This window comes from Eschrichtius robustus, chromosome 15, assembly GCF_028021215.1.
Source record: "Eschrichtius robustus isolate mEscRob2 chromosome 15, mEscRob2.pri, whole genome shotgun sequence".
Classification (NCBI taxonomy): Eukaryota; Metazoa; Chordata; class Mammalia; order Artiodactyla; family Eschrichtiidae; genus Eschrichtius; species Eschrichtius robustus.
In genome coordinates, this window is record NC_090838.1 from 45,983,196 (window position 1) to 46,001,165 (window position 17,970).

A 17,970-nucleotide genomic window follows, 5' to 3' on the forward strand; every position below is an offset into this window, starting at 1 on the left:
GAAAAAAACAATTATATTATTAGTACTGTACTTCTGATTTTGATGTGTCATAACTTTAATAAACATAGAAATTAGTAAAACATTTTATATGCTAAGAAAATTTGTATACAAATGGGAAAAATCGTAGCCATTTGGCAAATTATTTTCTACGGTAAAACAAGATAGTATTTCTATCCATTTATAGTTACTAGACTCTGGAGTCAGACCTGGGTTTGAGTCCTGGCTTTACCACTGCCTGGCTGACTGACTGAACACAAGTAACATAATCTCAACTGAGTCCTGTTTTCCTAATCTGCAAATGGAGTCAGGAATACCTTGTAGAGTTGTATAAGAAGAGAATAATGCACATGAAGTGCTTAGCACAGTGGTACCATGATGTAAGCCCTTAAAAAATGAGAGCTATTATTAGTATAGCCTATTGTTAAGGGCCATAATACAGCCTGTTGTTTTTCTTTAAATTACATGAAATTAGAGGTCAAGGAACAAATATCACAATTTTTACTCAATTTGGATCTATAATTGCAAAACAGCTCAGTTATCGACATAGCCTCCTTTCTGAGACTTAGAACTAAGGTACTTGTAAGGATTTGACTGAAGTCTGCCCTGGCTCCTCTTTCTTGGGAATTATTTGGGCAGGCATGGCAATTAACACTTACCTAAAACCTCAAGCCTAAAAATATGTTATTACCTTTTTTAAATTAGGTTTTCAGTAGCCAATTATTTTTTTACCATTTCCCACCAATAAGTGGAATAAACCACTACAAAAGACTAATATGATTCATACTCTACACATTTAGAGCTATAAAGGACTCAGGCATCTTTTACTTACACATTCATTAAGTAATTTTGGAGTGCCTAATTTGTACTAGACATAAAATATATATCCTTAATGATATATAGATGAAAAAATAGATTCCATACTGTGAAGAAGCTTATACTCTAGTATGGTGTCTAGAGAGGAACTTAAAAGCCACCTTTTATAATATATGCCTTCCGTAATATTCCTAACTTCGGGGTGAGGGGGGGCAGAATAGTCCTCTTATATGGCCCCATAGCACTCTATGCTTGCACTTATTTTAGCATTTCTTACACTGTACATTGGCTCCCACGCAAGACTGTAGGCTACTTGAAGACAGGGACTGTGTCTTACTCATCACAGAAGAAAAAGATACCTAAACATGATCTTGGCCCTTAAATAACTTAAAATTGGGAGACAAAGACTTATCTACACTACTAACACATATAAAGAACTAACTTAAATATAAACTTGTATGAAATAAAATGCTATGGGAAGTAGGAGGTTTTAGAGGTTATTTAGAGGAGATGACATTTGAATTGAATTTAGAAGGAATGGTAGGATTTCCAAAGATAAGGAGGTAGGGAAGAGAATCCAAGATGAGGGAACATCATGAGCAAAGGCACAGAGGCAAGACAGTGCATGGGCTGCTTGAGGAATAGCAAGGACTCCAATGTGAGTAGACACTGGCAAGAATGTTAGGGAGGGACTTGGCTGTAGCTGACCTTGAATGCAATAGTAGGGTGTTAGGACTTCCTTTTGCAGGGAGTGGTGTGTTGACAAGGATATTTGTACAAAAGGGATTAGATCACTTTGTCAGTAGTGTGAATGATGGGAAGAGAAAGATCAGATTCAGGAAGGGAAGCCTAGAGATTTTTAGTAATGTCTTCAACAAGAGATGTTGAAGTAAAAATAGATATGGAAAGGAAGAGAGCAATTCTGGAAACATTGTGCAAAAGGACACGTCAAACCCTGATCTTAGAGTAAGAGTTGGAGATTCCAATTTGAGTCATTTTCTCAAAGGTGATGGCAGAAGCTCTGGAAGTGGCTAAGGTCACCCAGGAAGAGCAGAGATAAAGTAAGCCAGGGGGAGGCCACAGAACCTTGGGGAAAGCTTATATTTAAGGGGTAAGTAAATCTTCAGATTTAGAAGAAATGATGCTTCAAACTTGTTACTAAAACGATGAGGAAAACTGTGTCTTTAGAATTAATTGGTTTGCCTAGTTTACAGCAGAGCCCTTTAGAACCCAGGTGCCCCAACTTATAACTCAGTGCACTATTAGTTTAATGCTCTAGACTCTAGTTTAATGCTAAATTTAAAAATCCCACCTACCACCTTTCCCATCCTCATCTATTTTGGTAAGACAGACTAAACTTGAATTTTAGACTCCTTTACATAAATCAAAGTATCCTGCATCTCTTATGCTTCTAGCTACCAATAGCAAAGAGAAAATTTTGCCATTGGAAAATTCAGGGCAAGCCATCCATATGGATGCCATTTAAAATTATAATGTGTGATATGAATTGATAGTAAGAATTGTAAAAAGCCTAATTAAATCTACCTTATGTTTCAAAGGCAATAAGTTAATCTTACATATTATTACATGTTTTTATATTCCTTATGTTAAAAAAAACAAACCTGCTGCCATTTTCAACACTGAATTATCCTTATTGTCCCCAAATACCTTGTTATATACAGAAATGGAAAGGTTTTGCTCAAATAAGCCAAACCAAATGATTTCTTTAGTTTTACAGAAGATTTTGTTGCTATTAATACTGCAGTCTTCTATGGCATGTGCCAAAGGTGTAGTTTGAAATTCTGTTTTTAACTCAGTGAAATATTTATACCTCAAAGAGGGAGGGCTAAAAAGAAAGGATATGAAACTTTGATGCAGACCATCTTAAGAAGCAAGAATGTGATGGGGCCATCTCGGAAATAGCATCATCCTTGCTGAACAACAGAACTAAATAATATTTGGCTTTTATCATTTATTTAGCTGGAAGAACTAAGCTTTGAAAATGAACCATCACAAACCATAATTAAATAAACTGTTTACAACTCAACTCTGATAAAAGTCAGTTGATAAAAAGATCAGGAGCAATATAAACACTAAAGGTTGATGGCCCATACCTAGATAAAAATTCCCCGCCCCCCAGGAAATGGATTTTAACCATTCGTGGTATAGTAAATGATCCTATTAGAATTCTAATATATGGACCTACAGCCTACCCCCCAAAAATCTGAAACATACTTTTAAATTGGCCAGTCATTTTCTAGCATTGAAGTTCCAGAAAGATGGTGGGGATTTTTTTGTTGTTTTTGTTGCTTTATTTTTCTTTGCTTACTTTGGGTTTCTTTTAATTTTTGTTTTTCTTTTTTTGTTGTTGTATTGTGCTTTTTTTCTTTTCTTTAATTTATTTTTTTTAATATTTATTTTTGGCTGTGTTGGGTCTTCGTTTCTGTGCGAGGGCTTTCTCTAGTTGTGGCAAGCAGGGGCCACTCTTCATCGCAGTGTGCAGGCCTCTCACTATCGCGGCCTCTCTCGTTGCGGAGCACAGGCTCCAGATGCGCAGGCTCAGTAGTTGTGGCTCACGGGCCCAGTTGCTCCATGGCATGTGGGATCCTCCCAGACCAGGGCTCGAACCCATGTCCCCTGCATTGGCAGGCAGATTCTCAACCACTGCACCACCAGGGAATCCCCTAATTTTTTTTTCCTTAAGCAAGCATATTTTATTAAATATACATATAGAAAAATATGTTTCACAAATGTACAACTCAATGAAGTGTTGCAAATTGAATACACCCATGTATGTAGCATCCAGATCAAGACAGACATCCCCAGCCCTTCAGAATCCACCATCATCCTCCCTTCCAGCCAGTAGGTACCGCCCCCACCCCACAACTGTTGGGAGACAATTATCATGGGTCTCTGATACTTCTGCACATCTTGTGAGCAGAGATACCACCTGCCTTTGTTCAGAGTACCCTTTCAAGTTTATTTGAATAGCCTTGGAAGACAAGAGAGAGTGTTTTTCTCCAGAGAAAAGGGCAGTTTTGCTTAAGTCTTGAAAAAATAGAGATTGTGTCTCTTATTATTGTCCGTTATTATACTGTTTAGTATGTTAAAGATGTCTCCCTTCAAAGCAAAGGGTAGGCATGTTTACTTCCCATTATAAAACTGAGGTTACCCAAACTCAGGGTTCCTCTCCTGTAATGCAACCCAGCGTGTGTGCAGGTGTCACCTGACTTTCTTCATGTTGCATAATTAGGAAGTAGGGCTCAAGAAGCTGCTGCAATACTGACACTGGCTATTGAGTTGTAAGGTTCTTTGTCTCTTGACTCAGCAGCTGTTAACTAGGCAGGGAACATAATAGTTTGTAAGCAGGGTAAAATCTCAGACTCTTCACTGTTCTTGGTAGTAACCACTATTCCAACTTCTACCACCATAGATTAGTTTTACCTGTTCTTAAAATTCATATATAAATGGAATTACACAGCATGTACTCTTGTGACCGGCTTCCTTCATCCAACCTCATGTTTGTGAGATTCATTCACATTATTGCACGTAGGCAGTTTTTTTATTTCTCATAGTATTCCATTGTGTGAGTATTTCAAAACTTATTTTTCCTACTGTTGATGGATGCTGGGGCAGTCCCTGCTCTTAGAATTGTGCTGTTATAAACACTTTTATGCATGTATATGCATATATATGCAATGCATGTATTTCTGTTGGGTATATTCCCAGAACTGGATCAGAGGGTGTGTACAGATACTGCCAAACAATTTTCTAAAGTAGCTGTACTAAGCTACTCTTCCACTAGCAGTGTATGAGCATTCTGGTTTCTCTGTGTATTTTTCCACCCTTGTTATTTTTCATCCTTTTAGTTTAGTTTTGTTTTTTTTCCACACTGACGTGCATTTATTTTACCAAGGTGCATATAAGGAAAGATAAATATGCCAATGGTACACTTCCAATTTTACAGAGCAATCTCACAAGTATTTTTGCCATTTAGGAAAAGAGATACATCAATTACTAAGTTGTTACCAGGGTGGATTGTCAAGACAATCAGAGCCACAATTTTTTTGTAGGTTATTTTTCCATAAAGACAACAGTTCCCAAAGTCTTCAGAGTCTGATAAGACCAAGTTATTCAAATTATACTTCTAAAGATACAGTTTTAACAGAAACGAGTTGAAAACTGTATGAATATTCACAAAAAGTCTCCATATTGTACCAGAAAGAAATTAACATTCTTCCAAATGTTCCTAACTGAAAGCAAAAGAAAATCTATACAACCACATCTTCCCAGTAAACAGAAACAGAGAAAGTAATAAGGTTTTACTAAATACTAGTGAAATTAAGGGCATGGTATTAATTTTCTACATAAAACACACAAAGTTGCATTGGTTGTATTTCTTTAAAAAAACCATCTTTCGGCAACATAGTTAGCACTTCAACCACGTTCAATTCTCCCATCCCAATCCTGAGAAAAGTACTTCTCCTCCTATCACCACTGACAAGAGAAGGTATCCCTTCCTTGCAGGCTCTCAGTCAACCCTGTGTTTATTCTAGGCCCATATTTCCCCTGGCTCATTTCTGTCTCTGGCCGTCTGTTCAGTTTTCCTTCTCAGGGCGGGCATCCATCACAATCTCTTTAGTTCTTCCATCCATTCATTCCAGGTATGTCTTTCTTTAAACCAACTAGGCATTGCTATAGATGGGTGAGGGCTGGGAAGAAGGCAGAGAGGGACTAAGAGCTCTGGTAGTCTCCTTTACAGGACCATCTCTCTGCCTCTGGAAATGATAAAGAGCCAAGTTAAACCGAAAAGCCTGCTTCTGCAGATGCTTCTGAGCTACCACTTTTTAAAAAGAGATAGAAGTGATATGAGAAAGAGAGGGAGATGAGAAATAGAAGAGAAACTGTACACCTACCCTGGCACTGCTGGCACTTCTTCATATTCAGGATGAGGAAGGGAGACAAATAAAAGTACCTAACTTTTGTATGGCTTCACTGGTTGAGGCTGAGAAAGCCTGGTACTTAGCAAGGACACCATCATTATCCTTGCCATGCAAATAGGGTCTAACTTGTCACCTCAACCACTTGCCTGACAGTCAGTAGGGTTCCTGAGTGATGGTGAGGAATTGAGGTCTTTTAGGGGAGAAACAGAAAGGTCTTTTATATGATGGCAGGAAGCCTGGGTCTACCACCAGTTCTGAAGATCCTTGTTTACCAAAAACCAGAAAGTGGAGCTGACAATGGTCTAGAAAATGTTCATCCAGCAGGCGGCAGCCTAAGGGGGTGGGTGTAGCCAGTAGCAGGCAGCATTAGGTGATCGGAGAAGCAGGAAGAGCAACAGAGTGGCATAAACCAGAGACCAAGCAGCCCACTGCTTCTCTCTCTTGACTTTATTAATGCCCAGCAATTGTCCACACGCCATGTGCGGAGCAGAATGAGTAAAACGGGCTCTTAAAAATAGCTGGAGGGGCTTCCCTGGTGGCGCAGTGGTTGAGAGTCTGCCTGCCAATGCAGGGGACACAGGTTCAAGCCCTGGTCTGGGAGGATCCCACATGCCGCGGAGCAACTAGGCCCGTGAGCCACAACTACTGAGCCTGCGCGTCTGGAGCCTGTGCTCCGCAACAGGAGAGGCCGCGGCAGTGAGAGGCCCGCGCACCGCGATGAAGAGTGGCCCCCGCTTGCCTCAGCTGGAGAAAGCCCTCGCACAGAAACGAAGACCCGACACAGACCAAAAAAAAAAAAAAAAAAAAAAATTGTTTTAAAAAAAAAAAAAAGCTGGAAATCCAGATGGTAGTGACTAGACCAGAAGCCTTGGGAACAAACAGGGTCCAAGCGGTGCAGACAAAGGCAGTGCCATCTGTAGCATCATCTATTTGGCCTAGAAGAGTGTGAACTACCGCCATGCAGCATGTGATGTTAATGCACAACAGCACGCCACGGGGAAGTAGAGCAGCATAGCCACGAAGGTCTCAATCTTGAAAGCTGGGAGAGCTGAATGTCCAGTGGAGGGAAGGTGCAGAAAGGTGAGCACAAAATCAGCCAAAGGCACACCCTTGCAGTTGCTAAGGCCTAGGTCCGGCAGGAGGTGGTAGGGGACCTGCGTGGGAGTATTTCCAAGAGCAAAGGTTAACCAGATTGGAATCCAAAGGGCCTGGGTATCTCCACTGGCTCCCTTGTCTGGAGAAGTCTAGCCCTATGGGCTCCTTCATCCCATAGGTAGTATTGCAGTGGAGTTGGTCAGAGGTCCTCTTTGATAATCTCAGCAATCCTGTCAGACTCTGGAAGGCTGTGGTCTGAAAACCAGGCAAAGAAGCTGCACATGAGGTCTTGGTTCCTACGAAGGAAGGCCTGGAGTTCATGGCCCGGGTGCCATATGATCGGAGTGGAAAGAAACACCACGTGCCCAGAGGATCTGACCTCGTATTCCTTCACAGTCCAGTTGTTTCTTCGAAAGAAGAATTATGGGTTTCTTCGAAAGAAGAACTTGAACTTGCACCCCATCCTAGGATGTCTGAGTTCCTTCACCTCCTAATTCGCTACGTACGTGAACATCTCTGCATCTCTGCCTCTAATCAGGGCAGATAGCTGTGGGTGGTTCCGAACGGTAGTGACTCAGAAGCCCGGGATGTGCCTCCACTGTAGGTAGTGTTGACGCATGCGCCCAAAATTGCGCCCGAACTGGAGGAAGGCCCGGTCAGCCTGAGGGTGTGCAGTTCCAGCTGGATGGCCTCCAGGGGATTCAGGTGGAGACCCTCATTCTGGGCCGGTGCCTTGCCTCGTCCTTCACCTCGTTTACCCCTCTGTGCTCCTCCACCACTTCCATTTCCTCACCCACTGGCTTCTCCTCCACTTCAACCCTCTCCTCCTCGTCCACTGCTTCTGAGAAGATGGTGCCCCTTTCAGTCTTCGCTTCCGCGGCCTTCGCCCCAGTCATCATCAGCTCAGACCCCGACCGCTCGGTGCCACAGGTTTCTAGGGCCTTCTCCCCACCAGTTGCACGCTGAAAGCCATTTTTCAGGCTGCTGTCTGCTGCCGCAGAGGCAGAGGCTGCTTCCACGTCCTCCCCGGGTGGCACGACCTCCTCCCGCCCCGCTTCGGCCGCTCCGTGGTCGCGACCCCCAGCGACTGGGATCTGGGGAGTAGGGCCGCAGCCCGTGGGGCTCTGGGGGGCAGGGTGCTCCCCCCTCCACCGGAAGCTGGGGCGGTGGGAGTGCTTTGATCTCCAAGTTGCCCTTACTCGTCTCCACCATCACCTGCGTCATCTTGCTTTCCTCTAGAAGCTTCTGGCGCTGCTGTGGGTCCAGGTCACCCGGGGCATGGTTGGGAGTAGTGAGGTTGCGGATTTGGGGGAGAGGGATCCCCTGGGCCCCATTAGGGACGCTTATGTTGGTAGCAGCCTGACCAGCTGTTTGCTGGCATCTCTTTTCCTAACCGAAGACTTACTCATGCAAACCAGCCTGTTGCGCAGCCCACCCTTCAGTTTCCCGATACTCACCCCTCAGTCTCTCGGCACCCGCTCTCGGTCTCATAGAGTCTATTTCTGTGGCTTCTGCCATCCTTTTTATTCGGATTATTCTGCTGTATGTGTGATGGTGTTACACGGTGGTTTTAATTTGCATTTACCCAGTGTCTAAGAAATTGGGAAGCTTTTCATGTGGTTTTGATTTTGCCATTTGGATATTCTCTTTTTGTGAAGTATCGGAGTCTTCTCCCCATTGCGTGTTCTATATTTTTCATGTTGATTTGTAGGAAAGCATTATACATGCTAGATACAAGTCCTTTTTCAGATCTGTGTATTGCATATATCCTCTCCCTCTGTGAGTTGCTTTTTCACTATCTTAATGATGCCTTTTAATGAACAAAAGTTTTTAATCTTCATATATTCCAATTTATCATTTTCCCCTTTAGATTAGTGCTTTTTGTGTCCTGTTTAAGAAATCTTGCCTTTCTATCATCGTTCACATTTATATCTGTAATCCATTTGGAGTTGCTTTTTGTGAATGGTGTGAGGGGAGTCAAGATTCATTTTTCCTCCCATATGATTATCTGATTGACCAAGCAGTGTTTATTGAAGAGACCATCCTTTCCCCATGCATAGGTTTTTAGATGTTTCCATTAAAAGTGACGTATGTCATTGGCCAGAGCTAGTCAGATGGCCTTGCCTAGCTTCAAGGGGTCAGGGAAATATAATCCTCCCCTGAGATTGGAAGGTGAAGGAAACTGAAAATATTGGTGAGCACTGTATCACTCACTCATCACAGACTGTAACTTGAGTAGTGTGTACAAGACCAGCAGAGTTAAGCCAAAGAAAGTAGAGAAGAGGTAATGATGAATAGAAGAGGAGAAATTAATGAAAGACAATAGAGAGTATCAACCAAAGATTAATAATAAAAGGAGAGAGAATAAACAGTATTTGGAATGAAAAATACAGTCACAATAGTGATTTAAGGAAATAGAACATGTTGGACAGACTTGTGCCAGTACATTTTCTTTTCTTTTTTTTAAAAATTTTTATTGGAGTATAGTTGATTTACAATGTTGTGTTAGTTTCAGGTGTACAGCAAAGTGAATCAGTTATATATATATGTATCCACTTTTTTTTTTAGATTCTTTTCCCATATAGGCCATTACAGAGTATTGAGTAGAGTTCCCTGTGCTATACAGCAGGTTCTTATTAGTTATCTATTTTATATATAGTAGTGTGTATATGTCAGTCCCAATGCCGGTACATTTTCAAACTTGGATGAAATATATGAATTCATGGAAATGTATAACTCATCAACACTGAAATGCAGTGAAAGGCCTAAATAGACATAGAAATAATAAATAGAATCAAGAATTTAAAAAGAATCTTTCTACAAAGTTAGCATGAGGCTAAATGATTTTGATACAGTTACTACCTAACCTTCAAGGAACATATAATCTATTTCTTTTTTTATTAAACATTCAATAAATATTTATTGTGTGCCTGTAGCATGTCTACTACTGTTCTAGGCCCTTAGGATACATTGTTAAACAGAACAAAGATTTCTTCCCTCTTGGAGTTTCTAGCAGAAGAGAAAGACAATAAATAATAATAATAATAAGTAAATGAAACATACTAGAAAGTGATAAGTGCTATGGATGAAACAATAGGTAGAGGTGAGTAAAGGGATTGAGAGTCCTGGGGGTAGGGAGTGGGGAGCAGATTGTCGTTTTAAATAGGGTGAGCAGAGGAAACTTCATTGAAAAGGTAAAATTTTGGCAAAGATTCAAATAAGATGAGGGATTTAGCTAAGTGGATATTCTGAAAAGAGCATTCTAGGAAGAGAGAAGAGCTAAGCAGAGGCCCTAGGACAGGACAATGCTTAGGGTGTTCAAGGACTAAAAAGGAGATCAGTGTGACTGGAGCAGGGTGAATGAGAGAGGCCAGATCAAGTAGGATCTTACATGATATTGTAAGAAGTTTGGCTTTTATTCGTAGTGAAATGGGAAACCACTACAGGATTTTGAACAGAGGACTCAAAATTTGATTCATGTTTTGCATGGATCACTCTGGCTCCTGGGTGAAGAATAGACTGTGTGGGACCAATGGTAGATGTAGGGAGATCTTTTAGGAGTCTATCAAAGTAATACAGGTGAAAGATGATATTTCTTAGACCAGGTGGTAGCAGTGGAGGTGGATAGTGGTTACAGTATGATGGTAGAGCCAGCATGATTTCATGGTGAATTGGATGTGGGGTATAAGAGAAGGAAAGAAATCAAGGATGACTCTGTGGATTTTGACCTGAGCAGCTGATAGGATGGAGTTGCCAGAAGCAGAGATAGGGAAGGTTATGATAGAGCAGATCTTTGCAGGAAAATTAGAAGTTTGCTTCTGGACATGTTAAGTTTGAGATGACTGTTGGACAACAGAGTTGAGATACCAAGTGGATATTAGGAGTTTGGAGCACAGGAAAGGTCTGGGATGGGGATACATATTTGGAAATAATCATCATACATGATATTTAAAGCTGTATTTAAAGCTTGCTGAAATCACCAAGGATGTGAGCAGCGATAGACCAAGCCCTGAGGCCTCCAAAATTACAAGGTCAGGGAGAAGAGGAAGAACCAGTAAGAGACTAAGGAGAGACCAGTGAAGTAGGAGGGAATCTGAAAATGTGCAGTACGCTGAAAGCCAAATGTATAAAGGGAAGTGTTCAACTGTGTGACGTGGTGCTGATAGGCCAAGTAAAACGAGAATTGACCAATGGATTTTACAACAAAAGTGATGGAGGTCAGAACAGGTTTTAAAGGGAATGGGAGGAAGGAAATTGGAGACAGTGAATATTGATAATTCTTTTGAGGAATTTGCCAAAAAGGGAAATAAATGGAGTCATCACTTGACAAGAACAGTTTTAGAGGAGTGGTAGGGTGACAGCTTGACTGTAATGGGTTTAAGAGAAAATCCATAAGGCAGAAAGTGAAAATAGCAAGTATATACAACTCTTGATGTTTTGCTCCAAAGAAATGGGATGGTGGCTGGTGGGGAGAGTGGGTCAAAGAAAATGTCTTTAAAATGGGAGAAAAAGAAGTATGTGTGCATGCTGATGCGAATGATTCAGCAGGGAGCAAAAATTAATAATGTAGGAAAGAGAAAGGAGAATCATTGGAGGGATGTCCTTGAATAGGTAAAAGCAGATGGAATCTAGTGCCTATGTAGGGGAGAAGGAGTCAGCCTTTAATAGGAGCATGACAAGTTCACCTATGGGAACCAGAAGGCAAAGTATGAGGGTGTAGTTGCTGGTTGGTGGGTAGAAGTGATGACGGAGTCTATGAAATTCTCTTCTGTTTGCTTCAGTGTTCTCAGTAAAGGAGAAAGCAAGATTCAACTCAAGTGAGAGGGAGAGAGGATGAGGCAGTGGGAATCTGGGGAGAGAGGGGTAGGAAATAGTTTTCTAGAGAATCAAAGAGTGACTAGACTACGACATATGGTATGATTGTCACACAGCATTAAGATCATGAATTTGAAGTGAGGCACATCGGCATGGTTGTGAATTTCTCTTCAGCCACATTCAGTTTACAGGTGCAGCATGAGTAAGCAGAGTTGGATTTAGTCAGAGCTGAAGCAAGAAGGGAAAGAGAATGATTATAATCTAAGCTAGAGGAGTAAAGGACATATAGGGATGGGGGGCAGTGAAAAGGTGGCCTGGTCAATGGATTAGAAGACCCAGGGAATTGAAGGGTCCCTGGATTCAAGTACCAGAGTGAGCTAGAAGGATGAGAGATAGTGGTCTGAGAGTGGACTGCAGGGGATTGGTTAGAACCCTACTCCTCCATCCAACTTGGGCTCCAATGAGGCATATTGAGGACGAGGTCATTGCAGGGGAGGTCAGTGTACCAAGAGGCCTGGGTGGGAAGGATCACTTATGTGTATATTGAAATCACTGAGAGATAAGATGAGAAAGAAGTGAGAATAAGCCAGGAGCTAAAATCCTTGAGAAATGAGGGAGAAATGACATGAGAATAGCAAGAATGCAGGGTATTAGGTGATTTAAACTGATGCCAGGAGATTTAAAGCTGGGTCTGCATTCTAGGGCTAAAGTTAATTATATAACACCACCTCCTTTGGCTAAATTAGTTAGTCAAAAGGCAGACACTTTTAGAATTTGATATTACTTAATGTCACAGAGCCTGTATTTTACTAATTTTTTCTTAAAGTGTGCAGAAGAAAATCACACATATGTTAGCTGATCAAAAACAAGGAATGTATATGTTTTTGAAAATTGGAAAGTGAGTAGTGATAATACTTTTTGAGTTCAGTGCGAAATGTTATTCTTTTTCGGAGTCTTTCATTCTGCTTGTGTCCTAGAGTATGGACGAGAAACTACTGAAAAGAACAAAATATGATTTTAACTTTGGGCTTGAAACATTCTGCCTATAAAAAAATGTTTTAAGGGGAGTAAGGGGAGCTACTACAAAATCTCAGAAATATCTAGTCAACCAGAGGCAGAAAGAGGGAAGGGGGAGGGAGAGAAAGAGAAAGAAAAAGGGAAGAAAAGAAGAAATATGAGTAAAGAAAGAAGATGGCTTTTGGGGAAGAGTACAGTTTAGCCACAAATCCGCACATCACAGAATTGTGAAGTGTTTAAATTCTCTGGGAAACAGAAACAGCATGATGTTTTAAAAGATAAACTTAATATAAGATGAATGAAGAGAGCCTGTGAATTGTATAGTCTTATTTTTCTTTGACTCCTCAAATATTGTTTGGTTCTTACTTGTTTTGAAAGGAATCTCTCATTCTTGACCTAAATTCTTTAAACAAGTGTGTTTGTTTAGTGACTTAGCATACAGAAATATTGTTCTTTGGGCTAGGCCACCCAGTTTAGAAAGCTGAGGGCCTCGGTACTTAAGACTCAAAAGAATGTTGGTAGACAAGAGAAGGAGATGTACACTTTGTTAATTTCCTCTGTTTCCCATAGAAAGACCATTAAGCTGTGTTTGCAAAGGAAATGGTAAAAAAGAAGCTTTGAGTGATTAACCAAGCAGCTTTATAGCTGCAGTCATCTCTATTGCCTCTTAGAAATAGCATATAAGTATAGAAGTAGGGAGAAAATATTTGAGTTACCAGGGTGTGGGTAATGAGTTACTCTGGGAAAGTTAATAATTATGATTTAATCATTTTCTACCACTACAGCACTCATAGAGAGCAAATATACTTTATTGTGCCTAATGAAACTGTTAAGAGGCTGAGGTCTGTGTAGGGTCGGGGTACAGCCAGGTGACAGGGGTGACCAAATCAGCCAGGGATACACAGAGCCATCACAAAAATTCAGAATATAGGTCAAAACACTATGTAAAATGTTTATAATATCTAAATGTTAAACATACATAATCATTCTAGCCTAATTGAGATAAAATTAATTATTAAAAATAATGAAATTGATACTGTAGCAAATGAATAAAATTTAGTTAATCATGAAAAATCGAAATAGTATTATTGGATCTTTTAAAAAATAGTGTGATCTTAAAGAACAAAGTGCATTGATGGTGTCATCATTGCAGTATGAGCATAGTTTGGGGTCAGAAATTTCCAGCAGCTTTAAAAACTCAGGCTCTACATTAGTAGCAGAATGGTGAACAGAGTTTTGCTCTAATTCTTAGTATTTTCTTCTTAGCTGTCATTTAAAAATAATTTCTCTTTTTGACCTTTTTTTCTTTAGAAACAGCAATATTTTTATGTTTTAGCACATTACATCCTCACTGCACCCTATGAACTAGCAGGTAGGAAAACTGAGGCACAGAAATAATAAGTAATTTGCTCATGGACACACAGAAAATCGCAAAGTCAAGAAATGAACCCAGATAATCAGACTCCGAAGCTTTTCCTGTTAAACACTGCAGGGTACACTCTGAGCCTTTCTCAGCCTCAATTCTCTCATCTATAAAATATGGTCTATAATTCTTATTTCTCATGGTGGTTGCAACAATTAAATAAGATGTGGAGCTTGGGCAGGGGAGATGCTGGTGCTGTCTTTATCTGTTTCTTGATTTGTTATAATGAGCATGAATTATTCATGTATTTTTTAATCAAGAAAAAAAAATGTTAAGGCCTATAAGAGTGTCTGGCACAGAGAGGCACCCAATAAAGTCATTATTATGTCTGAGAGCAAAGTCAGAGTTTCCATTTGAATCAATAGGGATTTGTCATCTCTGGAAGCTTGGGTGCAAAGAGAAGAAATAAGATAGGGGAACAGCTAGAAGAGAATTCAGGGTAGAGGTTTTTACTTGCCAGTGAGAGGGGCTTGTTCATCTTAAAGTGAGGGGTGGGAACCATTGGGAGGGAGAGCGCACTAGTTTAGGCAAGTGGGAATTAACCAATGGAGCAAAGTTCCAAGGAATTTGGGGTTGGGGGAAGTCCTAGAACCTTGGATGAATTAACTTATTTTGGACAAGATTAACAGTAACTTGTTAGTCAATAAGGCCCATTTTCTAAGGTAACAAAAATATCATTTTGGAAAATGAGAAAGGAATTAAAAGAACTCTATGGTTTTCTTTATTTATCTGCCTGGTTCTGGGGGATGTGAGGATAGGTTTTCTGAAGAGGAGCCATCAGTTTATTTTTCCATTTGTGGATTACAATGGTAAAACGATTGTTGGCAAAAGAACATCTTTTCAAGCGGCTTCCCTTGGTGTAGGTCAGAGGGGCAACAAGAGGAGTTATTTCTGCAGCTGGAAAAAAGGTTCAGAGCTGTCTTCCTGGAGACAGCTCTCACTTCAGAGTCTAAAATAGATTTGAATTACTGTGCTATTGGGGAATCGGGGCCTATTCATTCTAAGCACATCTGTTGGTAACTGTTGAAATTCAAATAAATTCAAATAAAGTCCAAGTAATGCTCATTTTACACTTATCGATTTCAAGGAGTGTTAAAAAACACATATACAGAAAACCTACACTCCAGTCACTGACACTGCCTAAGACACAACATGCAAAGCCTTGATTTTCTGCCAACCATAGTTACTTTGAATCTGAGCCACCACATTTTAATTCCTTTAAAATGCTCCTTCCTCCCTACCTGAACTTTTCAACTGAGATTCATTTTCATTTCAAAAGTTTAAATATGAACTATATCAAACAGTTCTGTATTTTGATTTTGATCATTCCACAGCCTTCAGTAGTGAAATGAGGAGGTTAGACTATTAAACTCATAAAGCCAGGATTGAATAAATGCATTTTTCTCTTTGTCTCCTCTCCAGTTCTAGTAAATAAAAGATTTCAGTTAGGTGCTGTGATTAAGGAAACTTGGTGTATCTATTTATTTATATATGACTCCAGTCCATAAAGGATTCAAGGCATCTTTAAGAAGGCAAACACAGGACAGAAGAATAAGGGAAATTCCTTTTTTTCGATTAAGCCATGACTCTCTTATAAGGAGATTTGATCTATCTAATGTATAGAAAGAAATAGAACCATTTTAAGGTTGTGAGTTTTAATTTTTTTCTTAATAGTTAAAATTTTGAATAGTGTTTCAAGTACCATATTTATGTCATTACCTTGGAGTTTACAGTGTTACAAGTAGATACCACACCAAGTACATTACGTGAATTATCTCCTTTAGTTTAAACCTCATAATTACCCTATGAAATATTATTATTTCCATCTTATAGATAAAAGTATCCAAGGCCTACAAATAAATAATTTGCTCAAAGTCACATAACGAGTCAGGATTCAAATATTTGTTTAATTTTTCAGAGATTATGATATTTAAAACCTTACTGCACATAAACTCCTTGTCAGAATGGTATTAAAGCACATACTATAAGAGAAATATTATTGAAGTGAACATTAGGAAGAAAATAACAAAAATGACACATTGAGAACTCAAATGCTCTATTCTCACACAAATCACACCTGACATCAAAACTTTTCTTTAATTAGTTAAATTTATCTAATTCCGCACACAAAAGAGACTGAAGCACTGAATTTAATATATATTTACTTGCTTGAGCAATATGATATGATATAACTTTGTGATTAAAATCAGAGCCTCCAGTCAAACAGTGGAAATCAATAATGTGAAATTAAAGATATTGAAAAATCTGGTACAATTTCCCATCTCTTTAAAGAAAAACCTTTTTATTCCCCAGTGAGTCATGAACAACACAGACTAAGTCTACTGACACATTCTGATACACAAGATATAGAAGAGGAAAGTATCTGGAGCTCATTTAAACTGAACAGATTACCGGTTTATTCACACTATCCATTTTTACGTTTTTATCACTTGTAGCCAAGTGAGCTTTGTGCAATTTTTGTCCAAAGACCTCGTTATAAAATCTTTCCTGCCCTTTCCCTGACAACTAGGCATTGAATGTTATTGAGCACAGGATTCAAATCCATGTCTGTTATTCTGAGTTATTAACTCCTAATCTAAATTATGCCTTATACATGGGAGGCAGTGAAAGAGAAGATCAAGGACCGTAAAAGTAAATAGAAATATATTAGAAATTACAGAAAAGAAATTTACATGTAAAAGGAGACATTTGTCTAAATCCAGGCAAACTTTTAAAGAAAGTATTATGGTAAAAATAAAGCATCAGGAAGGAAGAAGACAAACATGGTACCAACAGCCCAGAACAAGTCTCCACAGACAAAGGTGTGGCAAAATCACACACTCAGTTCTCAAGGTGTGTGCTTGCATTCTCTAGTGCCTTTGGGAAATGTAAGTGCTCTCTGTAAGTTTCTGGAGGGTGAAAGATCCTTACTCTAGGAAAGTTAATAACTTACCAGCTGACACTAATATTTCTGGTTTCTTCTAACTCTTTGCTTTCCTCTGTATGTTGAAAAATACAATCAATATTAGAGTCTGTTGTTTAATAACTAGTATTGTTCAACTGGTAGTATCGGGGTTTCCTGCTTCCTTCCCAATCTTATTTACAGAAAAAATATTATCCATGATTCCACTATTCTTTGTCAATAGTGATGTTCATTTTTGCCTTTTTTGATGTGCATAATAAGTAGAATTATTATTTGGCTCCCTTCCACCATTAAATAATACCATTTTTTCAGTTTTCATAATTACAATTCTAATGGCTATATAATAGTCTACTGAATTGATATAGTGTAATTATATTGGGCATTTTTTGTTTGTTTCCAGTATTTTGCTATTATAAATATCCTTCCAAGAACTGATTAATGTATATAATTTAATTGTATTTCTTCATAAGTGAATTGTATGTTTATATCCTTTGATCATTTATCTCTTGAGGTTTTAACATTTTTGAAAATTTGAGTAAGTTCTTTACATATTATATATACTACTTTTCTACCATGATCAATACAAATGTTTCCCAATTATGTTTCCCTTCTTTTAATTTTGTTAGTTGTTTATGACAACCATTTTTTTACTTGATGTTTTTGAGCTATTTATTTTTTCCTTTGTGATTTTCATTACTGCCCTAAGCGTTTCAAAGGTACTATCCCTCTAAAGATTTCATTAATATTTGATTTTTTTTTTCTCATAGTTTTGCTAAGAATTAAAGCAAATATTTACTCTTTAATCCACTAGGGGCTTACTCTGGTAACGTGGTATAAGAGCTGATCTAAATCACTTTTTGTTTTGTTTTGTGTTTGTTTGCCAGTTACCCTGGCAATTATTAGAGTATAATTAGGCAATTATTAAATAGAATTAGGCAGTT

The 17,970-nt window shown here is 39.1% G+C and overlaps 2 protein-coding genes across 2 annotated transcripts in view; one reads left to right on the top strand and one right to left on the bottom strand.

The window, feature by feature from the left end:
- The window catches only part of ACYP2 (acylphosphatase 2), a 179,760-nt gene that overhangs the window by 128,943 nt on the left and 32,847 nt on the right, over positions 1-17,970 (top strand). The gene's annotated exons all lie outside the window — the stretch shown is intronic.
- TSPYL6 (TSPY like 6) overlaps positions 6,940-17,970 on the bottom strand; it is a 41,131-nt gene continuing 30,100 nt past the window's right edge. The window contains 3 exon segments of the mRNA XM_068565116.1: positions 6,940-7,517; positions 7,520-7,573; positions 7,576-8,009. Of these exon segments, the coding sequence (XP_068421217.1) occupies positions 6,940-7,517; positions 7,520-7,573; positions 7,576-8,009 (1,066 nt within the window).